The following is a 25,238-nucleotide window of genomic DNA, read 5'->3' on the forward strand; positions in this document are numbered from 1 at the left end:
GTTGATTGCTTACCATCTGTTGGCACTTCAGCACTTTAGCACATTAGCACATTACCATCTCGTGGCCTTCCTATTGCAGATAAGAAAAGTTAGTTAATTAGGTATTTATGTGATTAAGTCATCAAACAATACAAAGACAAAAGCTGTACTCCAAGGTTATCTGTATTTTTTTTAATTGATATTTGTCGAACAGAACATGTTTGATACAAATTTATCAAAAATATTAACTATTTGTGGGTAGTTTTATATTTTAAGGAATAAACTGTATTTTGTTTCAGGTATACGGCAAGAACAGGATATATTTGTTCGATTAATCGACTCTGTAACCAAACAGGTAAGTTTTTTATCTATCTATATTTATAGAGAAACTGACTAACTGGCATATAACATTATAATAAACGTTACACTCACATAGATATCTTTAACGTAAATTTATTTAAGTTCTTAGAAGCCTTAAAAATTGTATTTGTCATTAATGTTCTTATCGTATTTTTTTTGTTGTTCCGCTTTTTAAATTACTTGTTAATACTTTATTTTATATACTTTAATACTTGCTAAATAACTTGTTCCGGTTAGGTTCACTCCATGTTTCAATGTTAAGGTGGAAACTTTGTTGGCTTATGTGAGACTTATTTTGTTATCAAATGTTTATGTGTTATATTATGCTGTATGTTTCCCAAATAAATAAATAAAATAAATATCAACGAATAACCCAAAATACTGGGGCTAGCAGGGACTTGGAAGGATTTTTGAAAATTTAACGCCTGAAGTAGTGACAAAGAGGATGAAAAAGTGTATGATATTTTTTCATAATTAAAGAATGAGCTATAAATATAAATAGGGAATAGGTGCTTTGCAATTTTGAATTATGACGTGATCGAAGAAGCGGGTAAAGCGCGTTTTGAATTCAAACGAACACGTGCAATTGTTTTATTTAAGATTTTGTTAGTATTTATTTAATTTTTTAGGCAAGCGCGCTCCATCTTCGACTGTATCTCACTTTCCATCAGGTGTGATAACAGTCAAGCGCTAGCTTATACATTTAAAAAAAATACTAAATCTTTGATCGCATACGAATTTTAAAAGTGCATGTAATTGATAACATTCAGTAATTGATTACATAAAAAGGTGTTCAAATAAATATAAACTTTTTATTTGGCACACATAACTAAAGATGCGTTCACACAGCGCAACTCAATTTAAATCGATGTTACCTCAAAATGAGGGTCGCGCACGTGGCGAGCACGCGGCCACGTGGCTGATTGTCATCGCCGGCGCCCGATTAGACCTCATCCACACGCCTCCCCGCCTCCGGTCAGCGGAATTATAAAGCTGGTAGCTGGAGGCTGGTAATTAGATGTTGCACTGAATTTGTATATCAATCAAATTTATTGCATATTTTGAAAAATGTGTTTACAAATATTCGTAAAAAGGCAAAAAAGAATACTTCCACATCAATTTTATAGATTTTTTTACTAATGTCTATTTTTTAATTTTTTTATAAATGTACTTTCTTTGTGTAGATTTCGTTACCATTTCTCATACAGTTTTGATTAAAACAAACTTGCGCATTCATAGACGCAATCGCAAGAAATATTCATGAATTTTAACTAGAGCAAACGTTCGTCTATAAATATGTAAGAGTGATTTATTGTTACTTTCTTATAAGACGCCGTTTATTTGTATATCGTATTGTATAGCAATGTCTATTAATTATAATTACAAGTGCGAAAATGAAATACAATAATTATGTGTATTCTGTATAACAAATAAAAACTAAAGTAAGAGGTACTCAATTCGTCTGTATATATACATATATAAGTACATTTTTATGTATGTATATCATTTTGTTTTTGAACCGAAATTTTTAAGTCTTTATTTGAAACGTACATTCAGGCAAAATTATCAGTTGCTTTTAATAAATTTTTTTTGTTGTACGTAGAACATTTCGGTGAAGCTGTAAAGCCTTTTAGTAGCGTTAATGTGATTTATGTGTGTAATTGTGAGAAGTGTCAAGTTCACGTTTCAATGGAGCTTAGTTGGGAAACTTTAAATTTGATTGACATGGATTAGAAGGGAGACCATGCTCGATGAAATATGAGATCTCCAATGATAAACCTTAATCCTTTTTATGTATAATGCACACTAAATTTGTAATAAAATCGCCGTTTGATCATTGCTTAGTCGGATATTAAAACATCATACATATTTTATTCCATAAAATGATGTGATGATGCAGAATTGCTTGAAAGGTCTTATCGAGTTTCGAATAGTCACTTGCAGTCTATTCTTATTATCTCTTATTAATGTTGAAATGACAACTTTAACATATAATCCGATTGCTTTGAAATTGCTTAATTCACGAACAGTGGCGTCGGCTTATTATGACCAACTAAGGATATTTTTTGTACGTAATTATAAAAAATCTAGTAAAAATTAACGCAAAATTCAATAAGATTCGAGCTTTTTAAAATGAAATGCTGCTTGCCATCTTATCACACGACCATGATTTGTACAGTAGCAATTTAATTTTTTTTTTGTATAAATTTAAATCTTTAATGTAAATAATTCTTATACAGATAAGTTATATATTGATATACTTAAAATATACGAAGCCGTTGTAACAATGGCGGTGGTACACAATTATCACGTTCGCGTTTATTACATAAATAACAATTTTACCGTAAAGCCATCATGAAACTTCAGTGTACCTCACATATATAATTTCAACACGTCCCGAGCTCTTAGTGTTGTGTAACAAGAGGCCAATTACGAAAGATTTATGCCGTGAACATAATTAACTTAGGCCGAACGTTGTTAACTAAGAAAGGAATTGTGTGTGTGTGTCTATACATTTATAGTGCATAGATCGTTTTTCGACTTATTTAGGTATCTACCTATGTTGTATGTTTGGCTGAAATATGTTATATTTAAAAATATAAAATGTTGTACCTATGTATATGTACAGACGAATTGAGTGCTTCTTACTTTTTTGATGTTATTATGGGTACCATCAAGACTGAATAGGCATCTTCTAGGCAAGTGCGCTCCATCTTAGACTGTATAATCACTTTCCATCAGGTGTGGTAACAGTCAAGCGCTAACTTATATATTAAAAAAAAAGAATCAGTTTTTAGTGTAGAAACGAATGGTATACTTGTATTTGAGTAAAGAATATTCGGCAAGATTAAAATTGTAATTGGTTAATGCAGTAATTAATTTTTTAATCTAATTTTAAAATGTTCTTTAAAATGAAGTCGTTCGTTTTCATTGGTTAAATGCCGATTAGACTTTAGGTATACATTTATTAATTAATACAAAATTGTAATTTTACTGAAGCTGATTAACAATTAAATTAATATGATTACAAATTAAAGACATCAGTGTCTGACACGCAAAATAGTCGTTCACTAAAATGTCCGCAAAGATGGCGACTAGATAGTTGCGGCTTATTTAATTGTATTAAATCGTTAGGCTGAGGGCACACCGCCAATCAACTAATGCTGCATGCGAACACAGCACGACACGCAACTGTACCGAAAAAATTAGCTTGTCTTAATATTTTATGATACTATGCGCGATTATCGAACGTATAACAATTAATATATATATTTTTAAATATATTACAGTTAGTTTAAAAGAGTAATTATTGAGTTATCTTGATAAATTTTACATTTCGATTTTTAAACAATATAATCTTTACGTAAAACTGTTATGAAAGATTTATAGTGACGTATAAATACGAATACAACTTTTTTTTTAATTTTAAATTTCGAAAATAAATAGTATGGTAGTAATAACACTTTAGCAAATCAATGTACATATGTTTATTGATACACAAACATATTTACTGCAAAAGTTTATCGTGGGATATATAATTTTATTGATTCGATGATATCGCAAAAACGTTATATAGTCAATGTCTGTGTCAAATAATGATGATGAAACTTTCTATTGTTATAGATTAAATCTTGGATATCGAATTATTATAATTTTATTTTGAGAAATGGTAGGGATTCCAGTGGATAATATTATACCTACATGTAATAGACATATCCTGTAGGAATCCTGAGAGAAAGAAACTGTAGCTTAATATTAAGTGTCCAAAAAATTGGTCGAATTTCGAATGAAATGGCGAAATATGTCTACCATAAGCGTTTCTATGTATCTAACATATAATGTATGTAGAGTTAAATACGTCAGAAATCTAACATAAATACGTTTAATAATTTTAAAACTACATCTATTTTATGAACATAAATTTGTTTTAAATTTTAATATATATTATCAAATAGTTATATTTCGGGACTTTCGCTGTTTCAAAGAGCGGATTGTTTCCGTTCACACAGTAAATAACTATCATATCAATATCTAAAATATCAATCTAACCCTCTATTTGAGTATAGTCTTAAGATACTGATTCATGGTACACGAAATGAGATTCTGCTAAATCCTATAGAAATTCTATAGAAAGTTGCGCTGTTTGTAAAGCGGAGCGTGCGCGCGCACGTGCCCCAATGATTATGTTTACTTAACATAGTTCAAACAACATATTAATTTGGTACTTTCTGTTGGGAAAATGACTTTCGGATGCTATTTTAGATGTAATTGCAGGTTATAATATGTAATCCGATTCTCCAATCTCCTTATTAATAGTTCTTTGGCGTATTAATCTAGCTCCATGTTTTAAATATTAAATAGTATATTTTACCGTATTTATTTCCTTTATTATTATAATATGTATTGTGCATAAGCTGTGTTATTTAGTAAATGGTATGTATGTGTAGGTATAAATAAGTGTACCATTTACCCAAAGATTGTCTCGAAGAAATAGCTAGTCGCCTTATAACTTAAACATATACACGAGTATATACATACTTCTATAAAAAATAATATGAAAACTTTATGCAATTAATATATATATTTTTTATTGTACATGAAGGTAATATACGATGTTCTTTATTTCAATTGTTAAAGTAATTTTCATAAAAGAATATTTCATATTATTTAGTATGCAAATAAAATATTTCTACCCATATATATCGCGAGCAGCAAGTACAATAATAATAAAAATATCTGCACAACTCCTTGCCCGCTTTGTCGCGAAAGTATAAATCACTGCACTTCTGCCTTCTTTATGTCCTTTCGTTTTATTTTTATTCCGTACATCTTTATTGTTTTTAAGAAATATATTTTAACAGACTTTGTTAGTACTTGTGCATATATTGAAAATAATATATTTATTTATTTTTAATTAAAAAAATATTTACTTATGGATAAATTGTTCGGGCTTATTATTTAATGTTTTTAATAAAAACACATTAAGTAACTACGTCATAGCAGAGTACGGTTTTGGAAAAGTTAGATTACTTAAATTTAGTTCATATACTTTATTAGTTGAAATCAAGTGACTTATACTAAAATAGTATAACTAATATAAGTAAGAAAGAGGCTATTTATATGATATGTATTAATGTTAAAATTATTATATAATAATTAAAGTATTTCAACTAAACAGTTAGAAAATATTCTTAATTATTATATGTTTTTAGACATTTATTTCGTTTATTAATGCAATGATAACTTGCTAGTTAAAATACGTACAGTAAACTAATGTTAGTAAGCTAAACCGATTTATACTTAACTACAAAAACATTACACAGTCATTCTAGTGTGACCAAACGATTTTGAACTTTTCGTTGTTCTATTTAAATTGCTTTAAATAAAACTTTGATTAGACAATATATTTGAGTAGACAATATTTATACAGATTTTTATAAATATTTTTAACTATATATTATTATTTTTTTATTGAATAAGAAGCCAATGCTGTATACAATTTTATTTCTATGGAGTATTCTTGATGATTCTTATCATGTTATGGAGTACAATCCTAAATAACTTAAATATAAAAATTGCATACCTCACTTATAGGCTAACTTAACATGCGTAGGACAAAAAAAAGTATAATCTTTGTAATAAAACTTAAAAAAGAACTAAATTACGTAAGAAAATAAAAGAGGGACTAAGTATTTATAAAAACAAAACAAAACATGCAAAAATTATAACAAAAAAAGAAGAAAACGTCACTATAAAAATTGTCAATTAAATTAATTAATGTAATTATAAAGAAATTTATGAACTTACTATGCCATACATATTTTGAGTATTATCTTGCATCTTTGACTTATTATATACATGCTAGAAAATTTTAACTTCGTATACACATAATATATGCAACAAACATTCAACATTCGCTGTCGCTCATATAAATCACGGGGCAGCAAAGCTTCTATGGAACTGCTTGGTGTCTGTTTGTTGTATATGACTCAATTAATGTTTTAATATAACAGAAAACAGACATTTATGTTTGATAAGCTTAAAAATATATGAATTAAAAATATATATTGATATACATTTTCATAAAATTGCAAAATTAATAAGTCATACTATAATATACCAATATAATGACAAAATAAAATACAATGGTGTAATTCGTATCCGGAATTATAATAGTATATCTTATGGTGTACGTAATAATTAAAAAAAAATTTAAATGTCTATATAAACTTTATTATTATATAACGTTACTATATTACGTATGTATATAATCCGGTAGAGAAGCAGAACTGGTTTTCAGTTTTTTTTTTTAATTCTCCACAAATTCCCTTGAGATTGAATCCCAGGCGACGATAGTGCATAACGGTCGCGTCGATCCTGAGGGACTCACTCCTGAGTGAACTGAAAAAATGCCCACTATTACAAGATTACTCCCTAGTCTAAGTATTCTCTTGTTCATTTTGTATCTCCCTGACCTATATTGAAGTGGATATTCTTAAACTTTGTACAGATGCGTTAAGTAATTGTAATTTTTTAATTATTTTATCAATAAACGTTTCTGATTTCGTGTTAATGACAATTTATTAGTAGGTAATGAAAGCAGTCGAGATGGCCCAGTGGTAAGAACGCGTGAATCTTAACCGATGAACGTGGGTTCAAACCCGGGCAAGCACCTCTGAATTTACATGTGATTAATTTCTGTTTATAATTCATCTCGTGCTTTTCGGTGAAGGAAAACATCGTGAGGAAACCTGCATGTGTCTAATTTCATCGAAATTCTGCCACATGTGTATTCTACCAACCCGCACTGGAGCAGCGTGGTGGAATAAGCTCTAAACCTTCTCCTCAAAAAAGGGAGAGGAGGCCTTAGCCCAGCAGTGGGACATTTACAGGCTGTTACTGTACTGTTACTGTAATGAAAGCATAATAGGTATATTATGTGTTTGGATAATTATTTTTATAGGTAAATAAAAACATATAAAAACTTATATCTGGAATCAAGGATTTTTCTTCATAATTTCTTATAAATTACATCATAAATAAACGGCATTATATATACTATTCTAGTTTCTAAGAACATTTGTATCACGCTCGCGGAATGTTAAGAACCTAAGGGCGGTGATACAATATAGAACAACAGGTGATGTCGCATATTACTTTCTGAAATTTCACGATCGTATCGTGATTGTGATCATACAAATAAAAATGCATTTCCAGACGCGTATTATGAAATACCCTATGAACTAAGCAATCAAAAGTAAGTCGATAACTAATCACACGTCTAAAAGCAGTCGCATATAGCTCCACACCTGATGCCGTTCCCTTTTTCAAAGCCGACCCTCAAGCTATTTAGTTCCTTAAATAATTTCCTATGACCGTTGAATACATATTACAAAATGCCCTGCGTACAATCCAGCTAAATCCTCTGCACAAAAGATGATAATACCCTACTATTTCATATTCAATTAAATATTTTGTTTAGGGTGAACAATTTATTTCAGGATTTTTAGGGATTTTGGTGGATAATATCGCCCATAAATAAACGAAGTATAAGTAGTGCTCACCACCGGTGGAGTAGTGTGGTGGAGTGAGCTTCTCGAGAGGAAAGGAGACCTTTACCTAAAGCCAGCTATCTTCCATTATAAGACTGTTACACGTCGAATAGATTTTCTTATATAATTTACCGATTCAATTATTATGACAAAGATGATATTTCCTCAAAATGCATCGCTCAAAAATTAATTTGAACTTAAAAGTGTAACACTTGAAAGAAGTCCGTGGGGCTTTCCCGAATCCTACCACTTTTAATTAGATGTTATATTACATATAGCCACTTACTTAATACAATAAAATAATAGTACTTAATACAATAAAATGAAAAAAAATATAATTATATACGACTGTTTCTTTATTTGATACATTGCGCACTCGTACTCAAACGTATTTTTATTATCTTTTTTCTGGATGTAAATTTGTTTGTGATTTACGAAGAGAAACGACAACGTTCAAATATAATAGTACCAAAACAACATATTATTTAATAAAATTTTATGCCAAGGAGTCATAGACTTCACTAATAATAATTGAAAACTGTGTTCCTTAAAAAAGTTAATTGTATGAATACTATGTCTTAATTACAATAAATGAGTTTTTACATTATTAATAAAAATATACTTAAATTAAGCCTCAAGCAATTGATAAAGTTTGATAATAAAATAAATTAAAATGATAAAAAGCTACATTTAAAAGTTTCAAATATATGTCAGATTATTTTGTAAATATCAATCCAAATTTGCCACTGGTAATGGTAAAATTACAATAGATATTCGACAAAGAGTAAAAAAATGCATACTAGGATTAGCGCACACCCTGAGGGCGACCAGTAATTAGATATTAATAGATAAACGGCAGACACGTGTAGGGTACATTAAGTTACTTTGGGGGAGAAACTATGAACGAGGAAAAAAATTGTTTTGCAAGCCCAAATTAAGCTAACTTTGAATTGCGACTAAATTGATAATTTTTTACAATATTTACATGATATATCATAAATGACATAATTACATTTATTATTGAAATTTCTTTATTAAATATTAAAACAATAAATTTACTTATTGATAGTCATAACAAAATCTAGAAGCGAGTCTAAAATAGAAAAATCCTGATATTAAAATTAAATTGTAAATCAAAATATCATGTATTTCAGTAGGCTCTTAGAAGCACTTTAAAGCCATCATTTAACAAATTTAAATATATGTAAAGCTACCATAAGTTCGATATGAATATTATTTCGAGAAGAAACGAGAAAAAACTCAGTTATTACTTCTTAAAGTGTTTGTTTGTTTGTTTCGTTTTTATGGCTGAACTACTCAAGCAATCATGTAATTTTGCATTTACCTTGTCAGGGTACAGATAAGGACATAACACCCCTCTCGCGAGCAAAGTCGCGGGCGGAAACTAGTCGTTTTTTCTCGTATTGTCTTATTTATTAAAATGTACATTTTAATTTATTTATTATGAAAGCTAAAAATATTTCCTGGATTTTATTTTTTAATCATTTTGTGCTTAAAAAGTTGACTTAAATTGGTTTTTTAATATTGTCCGTATTAACAGGACGTCCAGAAATAAGGATCAAGATTAGTCAAAATCTATAAAAAAAAAATTATTAATAATACGTCGTACGGTTTTTATCTTATTTTATTATACAAGCTTATAAGCGAATGTGCGTGTAAACAGCTAGTAAAAAAAAATTAAGGTTTCGTTATGGAACTATGCAAATGTGTTTTGGCGTAGATAATAAAACTCGATTATGTATCAAAGGGTGCATAAATTAGCAAAAAGTAATAACTTGATGAAGACGAAAAATTATCTTATCTACACGCAGATTTTTAATTAATTTAATAGGCTCAATTCTATACGGGTTTCTGTTAAGGCACTATTAAGTAAAAGTACCTACTTTTCGTATGACGATTATTTGCTTTTTATAGAAAAAGAAAAAAAACATACAATTCTTATTTGTATAATAATTTAAGAGATATTCTGTATCATTATATTAAGTTCGTTTCAGCATTTTAAGAGAAAAGGTATCGAAATTCGAGATATTTTAACTTAAATCGTTCTTGATGTTCTCGTTTTGTTTCAGCCCATCGTCTACGAAGGTCAAGATAAGAACCCGGAAATGTGCAGAGTTTTGCTCACACATGAAGTTATGTGCAGGTAACATACTTTTATTCGAAATATTTTCTCGTAATTCGCGTGTAAGGCACACTACTAATCTATATACAATAATATTTTTTGAATCATAGTAAGATAATCAATCCTAGGCATAGCTGTAAAAAGACCAACAAAAATATTCAGAGAAATATGTCATTTTTCAAAACTGTCAAAATTTACCTTAACATTGCAAGTCATCCTAAAGATTCTCAGAAAACATTCCACACGTCATACATGAATCGTCGATTACAAATAAAGTGGCAGTTTTTATAGAATAATATCCTTTTTTGCTTAAACTAAATAAATATGAAGTGTAAAATAAATAAGCCCCAATTTTATTTCCCAACTCAAATATTTATTGTCGGTGAAATTAATGTCACGGCATCACTTTCTACGATGTCGTGAAACACTTATGTTACTCTGACAATAACTTTCAGTAAACAAAGCGCTTCATTTGCTGTACTATATTTCAAACTCAATTCCAGCGGCTACGTAATTACAAAACTCTAGGAACAGCCGTCGCAGAACGACAACAAGTGAACGTCCTTATTAATTTAACCATTTGTTTGGGGTGGTTTTTCCGGTCGTAACAGTAACGCGTCTCGCCACTATACGCATGTGTGCTGTTGTGTTTGAAAACACAACGTGTCTGTGTGAGCAATTAAAATTTTATTCCACCTTAGACGCAATATCTCTATTTCGTCGATCGAGATACACGCGTCCCACTCTGACGTCTTCAGGGGAGGAGTCTCGAGGGAGTCTGTCCTTTCAATGTCTTTGCCCTTTGCGTCAAGGAGCCACGATGCCCTATCGTGGCTCCTTGACGCGTGTACCGAACATCGTTCACTTAACGTAGATACGACTTCCTTGTTTGGATTTCATTGTATTAATTTTGAAAATATTAAGAAGTTAACCTAACGCAATTTATTAAGGCAACTGTCTCATAAAGTATGAATTTTTAGATGTTATTTTTGCCTCTATATGAACTTTTTCAAGACTGTTTATGATAAGAAATAGTTTTTTTTTTTTTTTTATAGAATAGGAAGGCGGACGAGCATATGGGCCACCTGATGGTAAGTGGTCACCAACGCTCTTAGACATTGGCATTGTAAGAAATGTCAACCATCGCTTACATATCCAATGCGCCACCAACCTTGGGAACTAAGATTTTATGTCCCTTGTGCCTGTAATTACACTGGCTCACTCACCCTTCAAACCGGAACACAACAATATCAAGTATTGCTGTTTTGCGGTAGAACATCTGATGAGTGGGTGGTACCTACCCAGACGAGCTTGCACAAAGCCCTACCACCAGTTTTATATCACTTTATAAATATATGTTTGTAAGTCGTTTCAAGTCTATAACTAGGTTAACTTATAATATGTTATATAACTTCATAATTTGCTATTGTATACATTCTTATAATGCGCTAAGTATATGTCTATAATTTTTTTTTTTTTGCCAGTCGATGTTGTGATAAGAAAAGTTGCGGCAACAGAAATGAAACTCCATCGGATCCTGTCATTATAGATCGGTAAGTCCTTATCTTATTCACGATCACGTTTACAAAATTATAATATAAAATGACTTTCTGATAATATAGCGAATATTGTATGTTAATACAGTATTAGGAGTTACGTGTCTTAAAAAATGATAACTTATATAATAAAGTATTTATAAATATATTATTTATATAAAAATAATAAAATATTATATAATAATGATAAACAGGTTTCTTATAGGCAAGCGTGCTACACATCTTAGACCGTGTCGATGTTTAACATCAGGCAAGTCAACGGTCAAACGCTGGCCTATTAATTGTAAAAATAAACATTGTTAAAATAAAAATGACTAGGTCACCGAACTGTTATTACCAATCAGCCTATCGTTTTTTTTTTGGACAACGAACAATAGTCGACAAATATAATTTCACTCATAACCTGATTGTAAGCTTATATTATTATTTTAGAATTATTAATTTTTATCTAAATGTCACAATATATATATTGACGTGCAGCTTAAATTTAGGTATCGAAAATTTTTAAAACTATAAAAGTAGCAGTAACAGCCTGTGCATGTCCCACTGCTGAGCTAAGGCCTCCTCTCCCTTTTGAGGAGAAGGTAATAATAACAAGAAAAAATCAATAGTATACATTTTAGTATGATAAATTAATAAAGAGATGTCATTATTTTAAGACAACATTCTATGTTATATTATAGTATTTTATATTATAAATAAGAAGCACATTAACTTTCGATATATGTTCAACATGTTAATAAGTCGAGTTGGCCTAGTAGTTAGAACGCGTGAATCTTAACCTATGATCGTGGGTTCAAGCCCAGGCAAGCAACAATGAATTTTAATGTGCTTAATTTGTGTTTATAATCATGCTTGACGGTGAAGGAAAACATCGTGAGGAAACCTGCATGTGTCTTATTTCATTGAAATTATGCCACATGTGTATTCACCAACCCGCATTGAAGCAGCGTGGTGGAGTAAGCTCCAAACCTTCTCCTCAAAAAGGGAGAGGAGGCCTTAGCCCGGCAGTGGGACATTAACAGGCTGTTAATGTACTGTACTGTATATGTTCAACTATAGATATTACCGGTTTCACCTTGCCCTACATTGATATCAGATTATCTATAAAGCTCAAATATGACTATAAAATGATATTTTGTAAGTGTGTAATCAGTTAGACATTAAAACAATAAATTAAATTTGACTGAAGTTAAAAAAATACAAAATGATACAAAATAAAATATTATTAGGCTTAATAATTGTTACCTTATCTTGCATTGTTATAATAAAGGTACACGACTTACGACACACGACAACTATTATTATTGTACTAATAAGACATATCCAGAAAATTGCTTTATTGAGATGGTTTGCTCGACTTACAATTCACACTATATTTTCGTCAGAAAGTTCGAATTTCGTCAGAATTACGCCTTTTTTTAAATGTAGTGTCATAAAAATAAATAAACCTTTTCCGAAACTTATAGTTGGCAATATAGATTAAACCATGAAACATATTATTTAGTTATCATTTAATTGTTTTCAACTTTTTAAATATACTCTATTTTTGAGCATTCGTCAAGCGAAATGTCTGCGAACAAAGTTTGCGCCGACAAATGCATTTTTGTGATAACAAAGTTTTTAAACATTTTTGTTACAGTTGAATGTTTTTTTTTTCAATTTTTGATGATATATTTTAGGATAACTTATTAATAATTTGCTAATATTAAATATTATATTTTTATCAAAATAAACATGTCAAGCTCTCTTGAGCTTATTTCAAATAAATTAAATCGAAATATTTCATTTATATTAGAACCGAACCGCATTCGGTCATGGCTATTGTTTTGAAAAAAAAATGCAAGCCACATTTTGCTCTTATGTCTATACCCGTAATTGCCTGACGTCTCACGCTGAGTCATTCACTAGGATTCGATAGGGAATAGGAGGAAGCTAATCAGAGTGACAAATATCGAAATTTCAATAGAGTGAGCACTATCCAAAGGTGAGGGTAGTGAAGATCGTGCTGCTTTTATTTCCTATCCTTTTTCGGGAATTCAATTGAGATAGGCGTCTCCCGTTCCGAACGCTCGATATTTTCAATTTAGGGTTGTACATTTATCGTGCATATTAACGACAAAAAAACCTGATATATGCTTATGTAATATACTCGAGTATTGGTAAATTTAATATAAATATTTTTTTTTATAATTATTCAGAAGAAAAAAATGAAATAAATTAAACTGCATTATATTTTATTGATTGAGATTGAGCTATTACAGAGACAGCCAGCAAGCAGCAAAGTCATTATTAATTTTTAAATGATACATGATTATTCATTGTAATATTTAGCATATGTAAAAAAACATTGTATATAACAGCGTTGACAACCCTAGCAATTCGATTGTCGGTTTTGTAATTCGTTCGATTCAAATTTTTTGTACCTTGGAAACAAAAAAATTCAATGACGGCCTTTGTGCGCGAACTTTCCTTTGCTTTGCGACGGGGCATGAAGTTGATCCTGGAATTTCACAACCACGAATAAACTTGCGATATTTATCGTTTGATGTGTCCAAATTAAACTCCACACCGTGCGAGTTATTTATAATTAGCTGATGAAAAAAGCCGGATTTAGCTTTGAATATTCATAGCTTATTATATCTTTGAGCGTCGATAAAATGTATATCAAATCAATCCTGAAGGTTCGACCCAAATTTCCGGATACGTATGACATGATTGGCAAGTCAGTAACATCATGGAACATTCATCTATCAACCCGGCTCGCCCATGTAACGTACACTCGCGAACTAATGCGATAATTGAAATTGTGCAATTGCGTGCAAAATGCTGCCACCGAATTCATTATACGGCTTTTGTACCCATGTGCCTTTTCGTTTGTTGTACTAATAATATTTGATGTATTCATTATATTTTGTACTTGTTACATTTTTTCTGACAATGTACTTTATAAAGTGACTTAATAACGTCCTCTCTTTAATTCATTTAATAAAGTATAGTAGTTCTCATTTTCATTTCATTAGTAATTTTCATTTGAGGATCTTTAAAGATAGCAATAATTCTATTTATGTAATCTATCTTACGTGGACAATATTAACTTTCAGCTAAATGAAATCAGAAAATGAAAACGAATAAAATAAGTATAAATGTTGCATGTAAGATGTACTAATATAGTCATAAGCTTGTGGCTTAAAGAGATTTAATATATATGTAAGTTTCCTTTGCCAATCTGTAATAAACGACTTTGACGCGTGGTTCAAAATCCTAAGTAGTTTTTGAAGACAGATTTTAAAGCTGTCAGGTAATGATGACCGTTTTCTTGGCTAGTTAAATATTTAATGATGTAGTTTATGTTGAAAGGAGCCGCGGTTGCGCCGAGTGAAAGCGTTTGAGCAGCGATAACCAGGCGAATAACTGACGTAACGGTAAAAGCAGCCAACAATCCTGAACCCTTCGAATCAGCAGCAATTTGTTAAGTGGATTTTTGCCCGAGACACGATCGCGGCTCGTTGCGCTTCTGTACACAATTTCATTATCTCTGCCCGCCTGCCCGCCCGCCGCTGCTCGCGCCGGGCTCTACTATCAACTTATGCGCTGCTGTATTCTATGGAAATTTTCACTGAACATATCTCTCACTGCTCCTTTAAACAAAAACACGTTTGCTCATAATTAAAACCGCATTCGTAAAAACAGCTCTACTTTATAGAGTTTTTATATACAAATTAGTTAAATGTGCTGGTAGGAAGAGGTTTTCTTGTCTCTTAAAGAGAAGCTTCCATGCTGGTGCATACACATGCAGGTTTCCTTGCGACGGTTTACTTCACGAAAGAGTACAAGACGAATTATACACACAAATTCGAAATTTCGGATTTGAACATGCTATGTTCGCTTAAAATCAACGAGTTCCATCAATTGAACCCTCTCGGTTTTGTAGTTTTCATTTACCTTAAGTAAAATAAACAGATAAGAATGAAAGTTGTAAATTTAAAAAGTTAAATATTTCTCTCAACATGGCCCCTTTAAAATTGTAGCAATATATAAAGGTACAATTACAATCACAATATCGATAGGGTGCAGGTACTTTAGGAGATGGACTTTCGAAATCAATTCCGACCCACGCAATCTGTCCCTTCTACGCAATCACTTAAGGATTTTATGAAGCGTAATGATTAAGATGTTTTGTCGTGCTTGAATTTAAAACGTTAGTTGACCGAGGGGTGGGAGTCACTCGCATTAAACCATACTCATAATAAGCATATTGTGATCGGAATAGCTATTAACGGATTAAATGGTAGGTTTAAAGGTTGTTTGTTTATTGAAAAAGGGGAAGAGATAATTGATTACACGCATGGACACTTAAGGTTCACGAATAGAAGAATTTTGATTCTTATTTTATTACTGAAACGAAAATTATTAATACATATTACTTAGACTATGCCGTACTACATGTTACAGCGCTATGGGCTCACTCGACATATGGACGGCATCTATATAACAATGGGATCTTTACGCCCTATTTCGGGTGCGACAAAATCGATTCCCAATTCGATATGACCCTCTTATGCTTGTTACTGAGAAAGAATATTTTATTGACATTAATAATACGCTACTAAACGGTTGCCTAATATTTATTTACTTTAATTTAACTCTTCATACATTTACTTACGTAATTTCTTCGTATATTATATTACATTAACGTACACTATTCAGCCGGAATAGTCCAGCGGATAGAACATATGAATCTCAATTGAAGATTACGAGTTCAATTCAAGCTAGCAATGCTATGTTATGTGGTTCAGTTGTTTTTATAATTCATCTCCTGTTCTGTTGTGAAGAAAATATTATAAAGGAATGATATTTGTATATCCTTCCGAAATAATATTCACCTCACCTTCGTCCAGCAGTGGGACATTTGGCAGTTACTTAATACTATTGGTATTGAATAAAGTTTTGATATTTTAAACTTTTACACGATACCGCAATTAAAAAATCTATTTCGAAGGCGGAAATTCTAATTTTACATTAGGGAAATGTAGCGTTCTAAAACCGAGGTTTCCCCGCCTGCAGTTTTCCGGTAATTTTCGGTCCTGTGAACAGTGGTAGGAGCGAATCACGGCTATTATATTATCTCATTAGATACGCCGCGGCGCCGTGCGCCTCTCTTTTCTTTTCGCCAAATAAATTTGTTTCTGAGCGGCTGAATCCTCTATTACGTTTTTGGTATCTACTCGTTTTATATATAGACTTTTTGTTTCAATTTAAAAGTAAAATCAATGATTTCGTCTTTATAACATTTGAGATTTATTTTGGATATTTTTGGTAAAACTTTTTTTATATATATAGAATAAGAAGGCGGACGAGCATATGGGCCACCTGATGGTAAGTGGTCACCAAATGCCCTTAGACATTGGCATTGTAAGAAATGTTAACCATCGCTTACATTACCAATGCGCCACCAACCTTGGGAACTAAGATGTTATGTCTCTTGTGCCTGTAATTACACTGGCTCACTCACCCTTCAAACCGGAACACAACAATACCAAGTACTGCTGTTTTGCGGTAGAATATCTGATGAGTGGGTGGTACCTACCCAGACGAGCTTGCACAAAGCTCTACTACCAGTAAATGTCTGAAATAAAATGTTTGGTATTATTTTACTTTATAGGCTTTTGTTTCTTATTTATAGTTTGAAAGATATTAAAGTAATTTACAAGATTTTAGAAGTAGGTAGTTGTTAACACGAGCAATAAATTTATATTACAAATAGTTTGCAAACATAAGTTTGTTGGTGCGCGACCCGAACAGGTTCGCCGTTCTACTGGTAAAGTTTCGATAACTTCATAAGTCTTTATTAATAGGTTCTGCACTCGCTCTTATAAGTAGAAATAGGCGGAATAAACTTCTAGAGACTTAAACGTTGTTTAAAATAGGCAATCATTGCAATTTAAAGGAATACTTTTTCAGATTACTTTTAATATAAATAATATTTTACTAAAACATTTGACAAAATCAGCATACAAAGTGAGACATAACAAAAAATTCGACACACTTTCAGCGTAATGTAAACCAAAAAGAAAAGCGGTCCCAAAAGCGTACCCTGGGGAAGGCCGCGCTCCGCAACGGCCCGATACAGACACGACGACTGGTGATTAGGCTCCTTATCCAAAAGATAGCGACAGAAAGTGTACAAGACTTAACAACTAGGACCGCTTTCTTATTCCCTCCGACCAAGCATTTTCTTGCTATGGACTTTATCTAATGTCTTCTTTAAGCTTTAAATTTGTATATAATGTAAGCGACTAAGTTTTGAATTTCCAACTAAAACGAATTTAACACGAGCGATTTTTTTTTCAATTAAATTTTATTATATGTAGAATATCGTATTCCATTTAGTCCGATAAATAAATCAAGGCAGTAATGAGACATCTCCTTTCTGATTTATATCGGCGTAGGTACTCAGTGCCCCCTGATTTTTCTACTCGATAAGTCCGGGTGACGATCGTAAATTGAAATATGATAGAGTCGAAGTAATAAGCCTCGGTAATCGTATCGACCCTTCGATTGTAGAAGCTCAGTAATGACGAAATTCCATGTTAATTTATAAGTATTTTATTTTCTTTGCTTCATAATTTCTAAAGCATTTATTATGTCGTATATAATATATTAAAAAATATATTACTATTTTTATTTGAATTTTTAATGTTAACTTATCAATTTAAACTGTTTCTATAGCTTTAAAGTATATTACTAGCGATATAGTTTGAATCTGCCTACATTATTCTTATATCCACTTTTATCCTAAACCATGTACAAGTCTTCTATCTCAATTTCGACCTCATTTCGGATTCCAATACGTGATTCGTCGGTTCGGAAATTATTCGGTGAAAATTCACCATCTCGTTAGAATGTGCGATCCGGTCGGAGGCGAGCCAACCGCTTGATAAATTGTCTGGAATAATAATGATGAATTGCAACTAGTCGGAACCTCGTGTTGTTTCTAATCTATGAAGCGGTTTTTGCATTACCATTTTTATAACGTCGGACAATTGTATTTCTGTCAATGTAGATAGTTTTTCCAGAATTATTTTATACTAATTTTATGTAGATTTTTTTATAAGAATAACTCTTTCTATTAATATATTTTTATTTTTACTTAGTAGGTAAGGTGAAAGGGTATTGTGCTGACCGTCGAGGTAGGTACCAATTAGGTACCAAAAGGCACCCACACATCCATAAAAAATAAAGAACTTAACCTACAATAGTACTTTACTATAGATTATTCCAACCACAAGAGGAATAAAGACAAATAATTAACGTCGATATTGAATTGACGCCATATTATTTGATCTATGATTTTCATTGTGGATTCGCAAAAAAATTACGCCTTGAATGTCAGCGATGAAGTTACCGGCACTTCAGAAGTAAAATTAAAGTGCAAATAACTAGTTATGTGGACCATTGTTGTATTATTAATAAAGCTATATACATCAATAACTGTTTGTAGTTCATAATAAAGCAGAGCTATTAACAAATTGTATGTAATACGTAAATCTTAGGCTTATTTATATTTACTCGTTCTTTGATTTGAATAAGCTATACGTATCAATCGTCACACATTTAAGGATGCCGTCAGAGACACGCACGTTTATCTCATAATGTTTTTCTTCATCGATGCATGAGATGTATCGTTGACACAACTTTTGACTTTAAAAATCCATTTTTACTTTTTTTTAAATCTTTCTATAGTTTTTATTTTTTTTAACTTTATGATGTATAATAAAGTACAACATTGTAATTTTACATATTGTGCTATATATCAAATATTTATTTTAAGTTAATTATAAAAAACTAAATATATTTGCAAGTAGGATAAAAAATGATATTTCTTCGTCTGTGATATTAAATTATAAGTTTCTAGTAAGATTATTTTTATTTCATTTCAATTTTAATATTATTTCAAATTAGCGAGAAATTTAATAGAAGAAGAAGACCCCGACTCGGGATCTTTAATTAGTGACAGGGTTTTATCATCCGTTTTTTGCCTTTTCGTAAAAATATTCAACCGCTTTATTGGCCGACTTATTATTTTTAATATTGAAAAACGTTTTAAATATTTAGGTATGGTTTATTAGGTTTTAATGCGTAAAAAAAATTCAAAGACAACATTAAAATATTATTTATTTGATAAATGAAATACACATATTATTTACACTTTCATTTTTGAATATTTAAGTTAAATCGATTATATCGTGTGGTTTTTCATTAGAGTAGACCCTAACTACATGTATCGCAAAAGCCGATTGGCGAGCTCTTGTTTGTATTACGTGCAGCCAAAATATCTTCAGGACTTAACATCTCAATAAACCATATGGTGGTAGAAAACAGCAGCAACCTACCAGCGGCTGCGTTCCCAAGGAGAGTTGTCGTCGGCTGTGAACGTCGGCCAAGTCTTCTTTTTTTGTATTATTTTCTTATATAAAACACCTCCATAAAAGGCAAGCGAATGAAGTATGATGATAATTCTGAAGGCGTATTATTATAGGCTGCCTTGCACAAAGCCCATTGCGCTATCCGGATTCCAAGAATATGTGCAAAATTGACATTGATTTTCCAAAATATTTAGTACATAAATAAATTATGGTAGTAGTTTCTAATTTGACCATCAACAAGTAAGTATAATGTTTCTATATTAAATGAAGGATTTGCTTATAATTTTACAATCATAAAATCCAATTGAAACAATTATTTTAACTTTAAAAAAATAATTTATATTGTAATAAATCATTGCTGAAACTTTGTAATATTAAAGTAGCCTATTTGTTAAAGTATTGTCGCTTTATCGTGTCGAAATCTATTTCGAAGCAAAAAGTCCTCATTCAAGTTCAATTAAGACGAGTGCCTCATTCAATTAGTCATCAAGATTTGGGTGTAATCATGACTTTTTATTTGATTAATGGCTCTTCAATTTCACGTTATAATTGAGGTTCCTGGATACACTAATATCATTGTTTTAATATCCATTAGCTAAATGCCAGTTTTGGTTAAACGGATTTCTTTTTATTATACTCTAGCTACCCGTCCCAGCTTCGTTCGGTTGGAATAAGAATAATAAATAAAACGCTTACATTGAAGTACTAACATACAAAATTTTGGGTCGGACCTTTACGGGAGTACGTTGAAAAACTCACCAAAAGTTTCATCACAATGAAATGAAAAAAATTAATAGTTTAGAAATGCATAAAGGACAAACAAATATTAATTTTTATATTAAACTCTAAATTCTTTTGCTTGTTTTTATTTTGTGAGGATATCAATAATATAAATTTTACACAACAATATAAAGATATAAATCTTTATATTAAATTTATGAAATTATATTTAATGCTTTCAATGATGTAGCTTCGAAAACTTTTTTATAGATGTATATACGTGTAAGAATCAAAATTATATATTTCTGATCTATGCTACAATATAGTATCAATATCGAATATCTTATAAACTAATCCCTATAAAAACGTACATATACAGTTTTACGTATTAATAGGAAATCAATCCCAATATATCGTATGTAGTTAGACAGCGAGCATCACTTACGGGGGCATATGCACAGCTGTTAGTCCCCTTTGAAGCGTAAGACGTCAGCGCGTTTAAGCATCAATTAATTATTAAGGAGTTTCCTTTGGCTCTTTGACGGCGTCTGTACAACAATGTGGTAGTCTTGATTGCCTGCTTTGTAAATTGCATTAGTGCAGTGCGCTTATGTTTTCACTTGTATTTTAGTAAATTTATGCCAAATTTTGTTTATAATAATAATAATAATATCCTGGGACATTTTTCACACACGGCCATCTGATCCCAAATTGAGCTTGTACAGAGCTTGTACAATGAAAACCAGACAACTGATATACTACATATACTATTTTTCTTTTGTAAATATATACTTATATCGATAATTACACCCAGACTCAGGACAAACAGACATGTTCATGCACACAAATATCTGTCCTGGTTGGGAATCGAACCCACAACCTTCGGCGTGAAGGGCAAGCATCCACCAACCACGCCAACCGGCTCAATTGTTTGTTTAAGATATATGAAACGATGATGAAAATTATTTTTTTTATATTAATTATTTATTTGTTTTTATTTCATCAAATCGCACTTGACCATTCCACCATGTTGCGGTGGAAAAGTCTTGGCCCAAGATAATGGACATTAAAGAATATGTTTATTAAGTATAAATTATAAATAGTAACAGTAAAAATGACGTATAAGCGTCATTTTTTTTCCTTGTTGATAAAATCATTACTTTCTATTTATAGTATGTAATATCGATATAAACTATTTAAGAATATTAAGTGACTATAAAATGTCTCAACAAGGTTTAATAAAATGTTATATTATAATATTTTAAAGAAGAAAATATGAATAGGTTGCAGTTCTACAAGAATAGAGTGTAGTTTCGGGGAGTATTTGGGCAAACATATCGCGGGTCGCCTTTGACGGCAGTCTTCGATTGTCAGTGTGAATCCAATTTTCGCTTTATATCGCTAGTGTCGGGTCGAGGTGCAATAATACACCAGATATCACTCTAATTTAAAAAAAAAAAAACCATTGACATTTTGGATTTGGAACTAATATTTGTGCAACACATCTGTACTTTTTAAAGCTTAAAATAAAAAGTATGAAAAAATAATACCATAATTCGCTGGATTTTGTTTCGAAATTGATTATAAATGATAGGAAATTCATTTAAATAAATGTACTAATTCTTAATGAAAATTGTATTCTTTAATTGAAACAGTGTTATCGAAAAGTATTAATTACTTTTATAGTATAGAATATATACTATAAAACTAGGAGTAAGTAGAAATAAATAAAGTTGATATATTTAGTTTACAAAGGTTTTTTACAAAAACGTGAAGAAAAACAGTTAAAACAAATAATAATAATATATATATATATATATAATATCCTGGGACATTTTTCACACACGGCCATCTGATCCCAAATTAAGCTTGTACAAAGCTTGTGCTATGGAAACCAGACAACTGATATACTATATATACTACTTTTTTTTTTGTAAATACATACTTATATAGATAATTACACCCAGACTCAGGACAAACAGACATGTTCATGCACACAAATGTCTGTCCTGGGTGGGAATCGAACCCACAACCTTCGGCGTGAAAGGCAAGTGTTCTACCAACCACGCCAACCGGCTCGTCTACAAATAACACTAATTTGTTGTCGTTTTTTTTTTAAATTTTCTGCTTCATAAAATAAAGTAAAATATAAATTGAAATCGAAAAGTGCATTGTAACAGAGTCACGTTGATACAAAAAAGAAATTCGGTTATAGCCGGCTGGGGTCGCTTAAATTGCATTGAGCTGGCCATTAACGCCTTGTCAGATCCGATTCCGATTTATGTTTTGATAAATGAGATAAAATGCATTTGAAGTACAGATACTGGGATTAGATGTTGATAATATTTGTGTACTTTTATTTATATATTGCCTTGAATCATTGAATATTTTACATAAATATAAATATCTAATGCATTGCATACTGTTAATCAAATAGATATATATCTTATATAAAAATAAAATATCTTAATATTCATATCTCTTTTTCATCCAAAATTATATATATATTATATTTATTAAATTCAAAAGATTTGTCACATAAGCATAAATTATTAATTGTATATATAGTAATAAATAAATATGAAAAATTAGTGTCTATTATAATTATAATTCACTATGTAAATAGTGAATTAAATAACAATCTAATATAATGTTAACATAGGTCTTATACGATTATTAAACCCTTTAAAACCATGTAATTTTTTTTTACTTTAGTAAAAATCAACGAATTCAGTCAAAGAACTCGATTAATTACGCATACCTTTGTAAGTTACAAATAAAACAAGTCGGACATTCATTTTCGTTTACCTTACACTTTCTCCCATTGTCACGGGGAGTTAATGAAAGAATTAGCCTTCATTACAAGTGATACGATTCGTTAAAGTGCCCCCTGATCCGAACTTCACTCGAACGTGAGCCCTTCTAATCTGCTATTACAACATATAAAATGCCATTAGAATTGAAAACAGTATGATTTTAGCGACATCACTCTAGAAGCTCTATCGAATTACTATTTGATTATATTAATAAATAAGTAACGAAATAATAAATTTATTCATCGTCATTAACCTCATAAATACGATGTACTGTTAATGTCCCACTGCTGGGCTAACGCCTCCTCTCCCTTTTGAGGAGATGGTTTGGAGCTTATTCCACCACGCTGCTCCAATGCGGGTTGGTAGAATACACATGTGGCAGAATTTCAATGAAATTAGACACATGACACGATGTTTTCCTTGACCGTTAAGTACGAGATGTATTATAAACACAAATTAAGCACATGAAAATTCAGTGGTGCTTGCCCGGGTTTGAACCCACGATCATCGGTTAAGATTCACGCGTTCTTACCACTAGGCCATCTCGGCTATTATGTAAATACGATGTGTTATATGTATAATAATAGATAATTATGTAATACATACAAAGACTGTGTTTCTTTGTATGTGTTACAAATACACGCACAATAAAACCAAAACTGTTATTACAATCCTAAATTAAAATTTTTATATCCATTAATGTAGATAAAGTATACGATACTTAGTTACTTTGCAGTATTCATTAGTATCGGTACATGAGTGAAGACTTTCAACTTTAATGCATTAATTAAGCCGGCCTCGAGCCCCGAAAATCGTCTGGAAACTCTCTCTGCTAAATTAGTGCAGAATTCATTTTCTTTTTAATTCGTCTTCCAAATTCAAACAAGATCTCTTTTTTTATTACGCCGCGCCACATAAAAGGGTAGACCAGGATACGCCGTTCTGCCATTCACTTTCAAACGCTAATTTCTCCTGCCCCGAGATACTGATTGGACGATATATTTAACAATGCTACCGACACGCTTCTCTGCGAAAAAATATATCTAGTGAATTTACCTTTTTTTTCTCAGCGTCGGGATTCCTTATTTTCTATTCGTTTGTTCACAAAGGTCGGAAGGATCGTGACTAGTGCACGCGTTAATGACTCTAATACAAATTAGGGGAAGGCTTCGTTTGGCTTGCACTTCCGGCGGCATTTGCTTTGACGTTTTTCCGGTTATACAAGCATATTATGGGTACGCTGCCCATGGAAAGCCTTAACGGGAGGTCGTTTGCTGCGCTGCCAGCTTCCTAAGATTAATGACATGACGTCAAGACGGTTTATAAGAGACCAATTCGAAAAAAGTAAATAGCAATTAAGTGAATATGTTAAATTAGATTAAAAGGTTTACTTTTTATTTGACTTTGTATTGAAGTCACACTTTGTACGGAGGTGTTTTTACTTATTTAATAGTTTATCTAAATGATTGACGTCTAGTTTATTTATAATACGGAGCGAAGTATTAAAAATCAGAAAATATATAATACATAACTCGCGTTGCGGCCAAAATATTATCGACTAGCCTATAAAAATTGAGAACTGATGCCGGAACAAGAAAGAATTAGATATTACAAGTATGTTAGAGAGGGACGTATATATTGTAGGATCTTTGGAAATTCGATGGTAGCGTTTGCTTTCTTTC

General features: G+C 31.2%; 1 protein-coding gene across 1 annotated transcript in view; it reads left to right on the forward strand.

Moving 5' to 3' along the window:
• The window catches only part of LOC126772346 (transcription factor collier), a 58,949-nt gene that overhangs the window by 10,869 nt on the left and 22,842 nt on the right, over positions 1 to 25,238 (forward strand). The window contains exons 5-7 of the mRNA XM_050492683.1: positions 279 to 334; positions 9,983 to 10,056; positions 11,520 to 11,588. Of these exons, the coding sequence (XP_050348640.1) occupies positions 279 to 334; positions 9,983 to 10,056; positions 11,520 to 11,588 (199 nt within the window). The remainder of the gene's footprint in view (positions 1 to 278; positions 335 to 9,982; positions 10,057 to 11,519; positions 11,589 to 25,238) is intronic.

The sequence above is a fragment of the Nymphalis io genome, chromosome 12, assembly GCF_905147045.1.
Source record: "Nymphalis io chromosome 12, ilAglIoxx1.1, whole genome shotgun sequence".
NCBI lineage: Eukaryota > Metazoa > Arthropoda > Insecta > Lepidoptera > Nymphalidae > Nymphalis > Nymphalis io.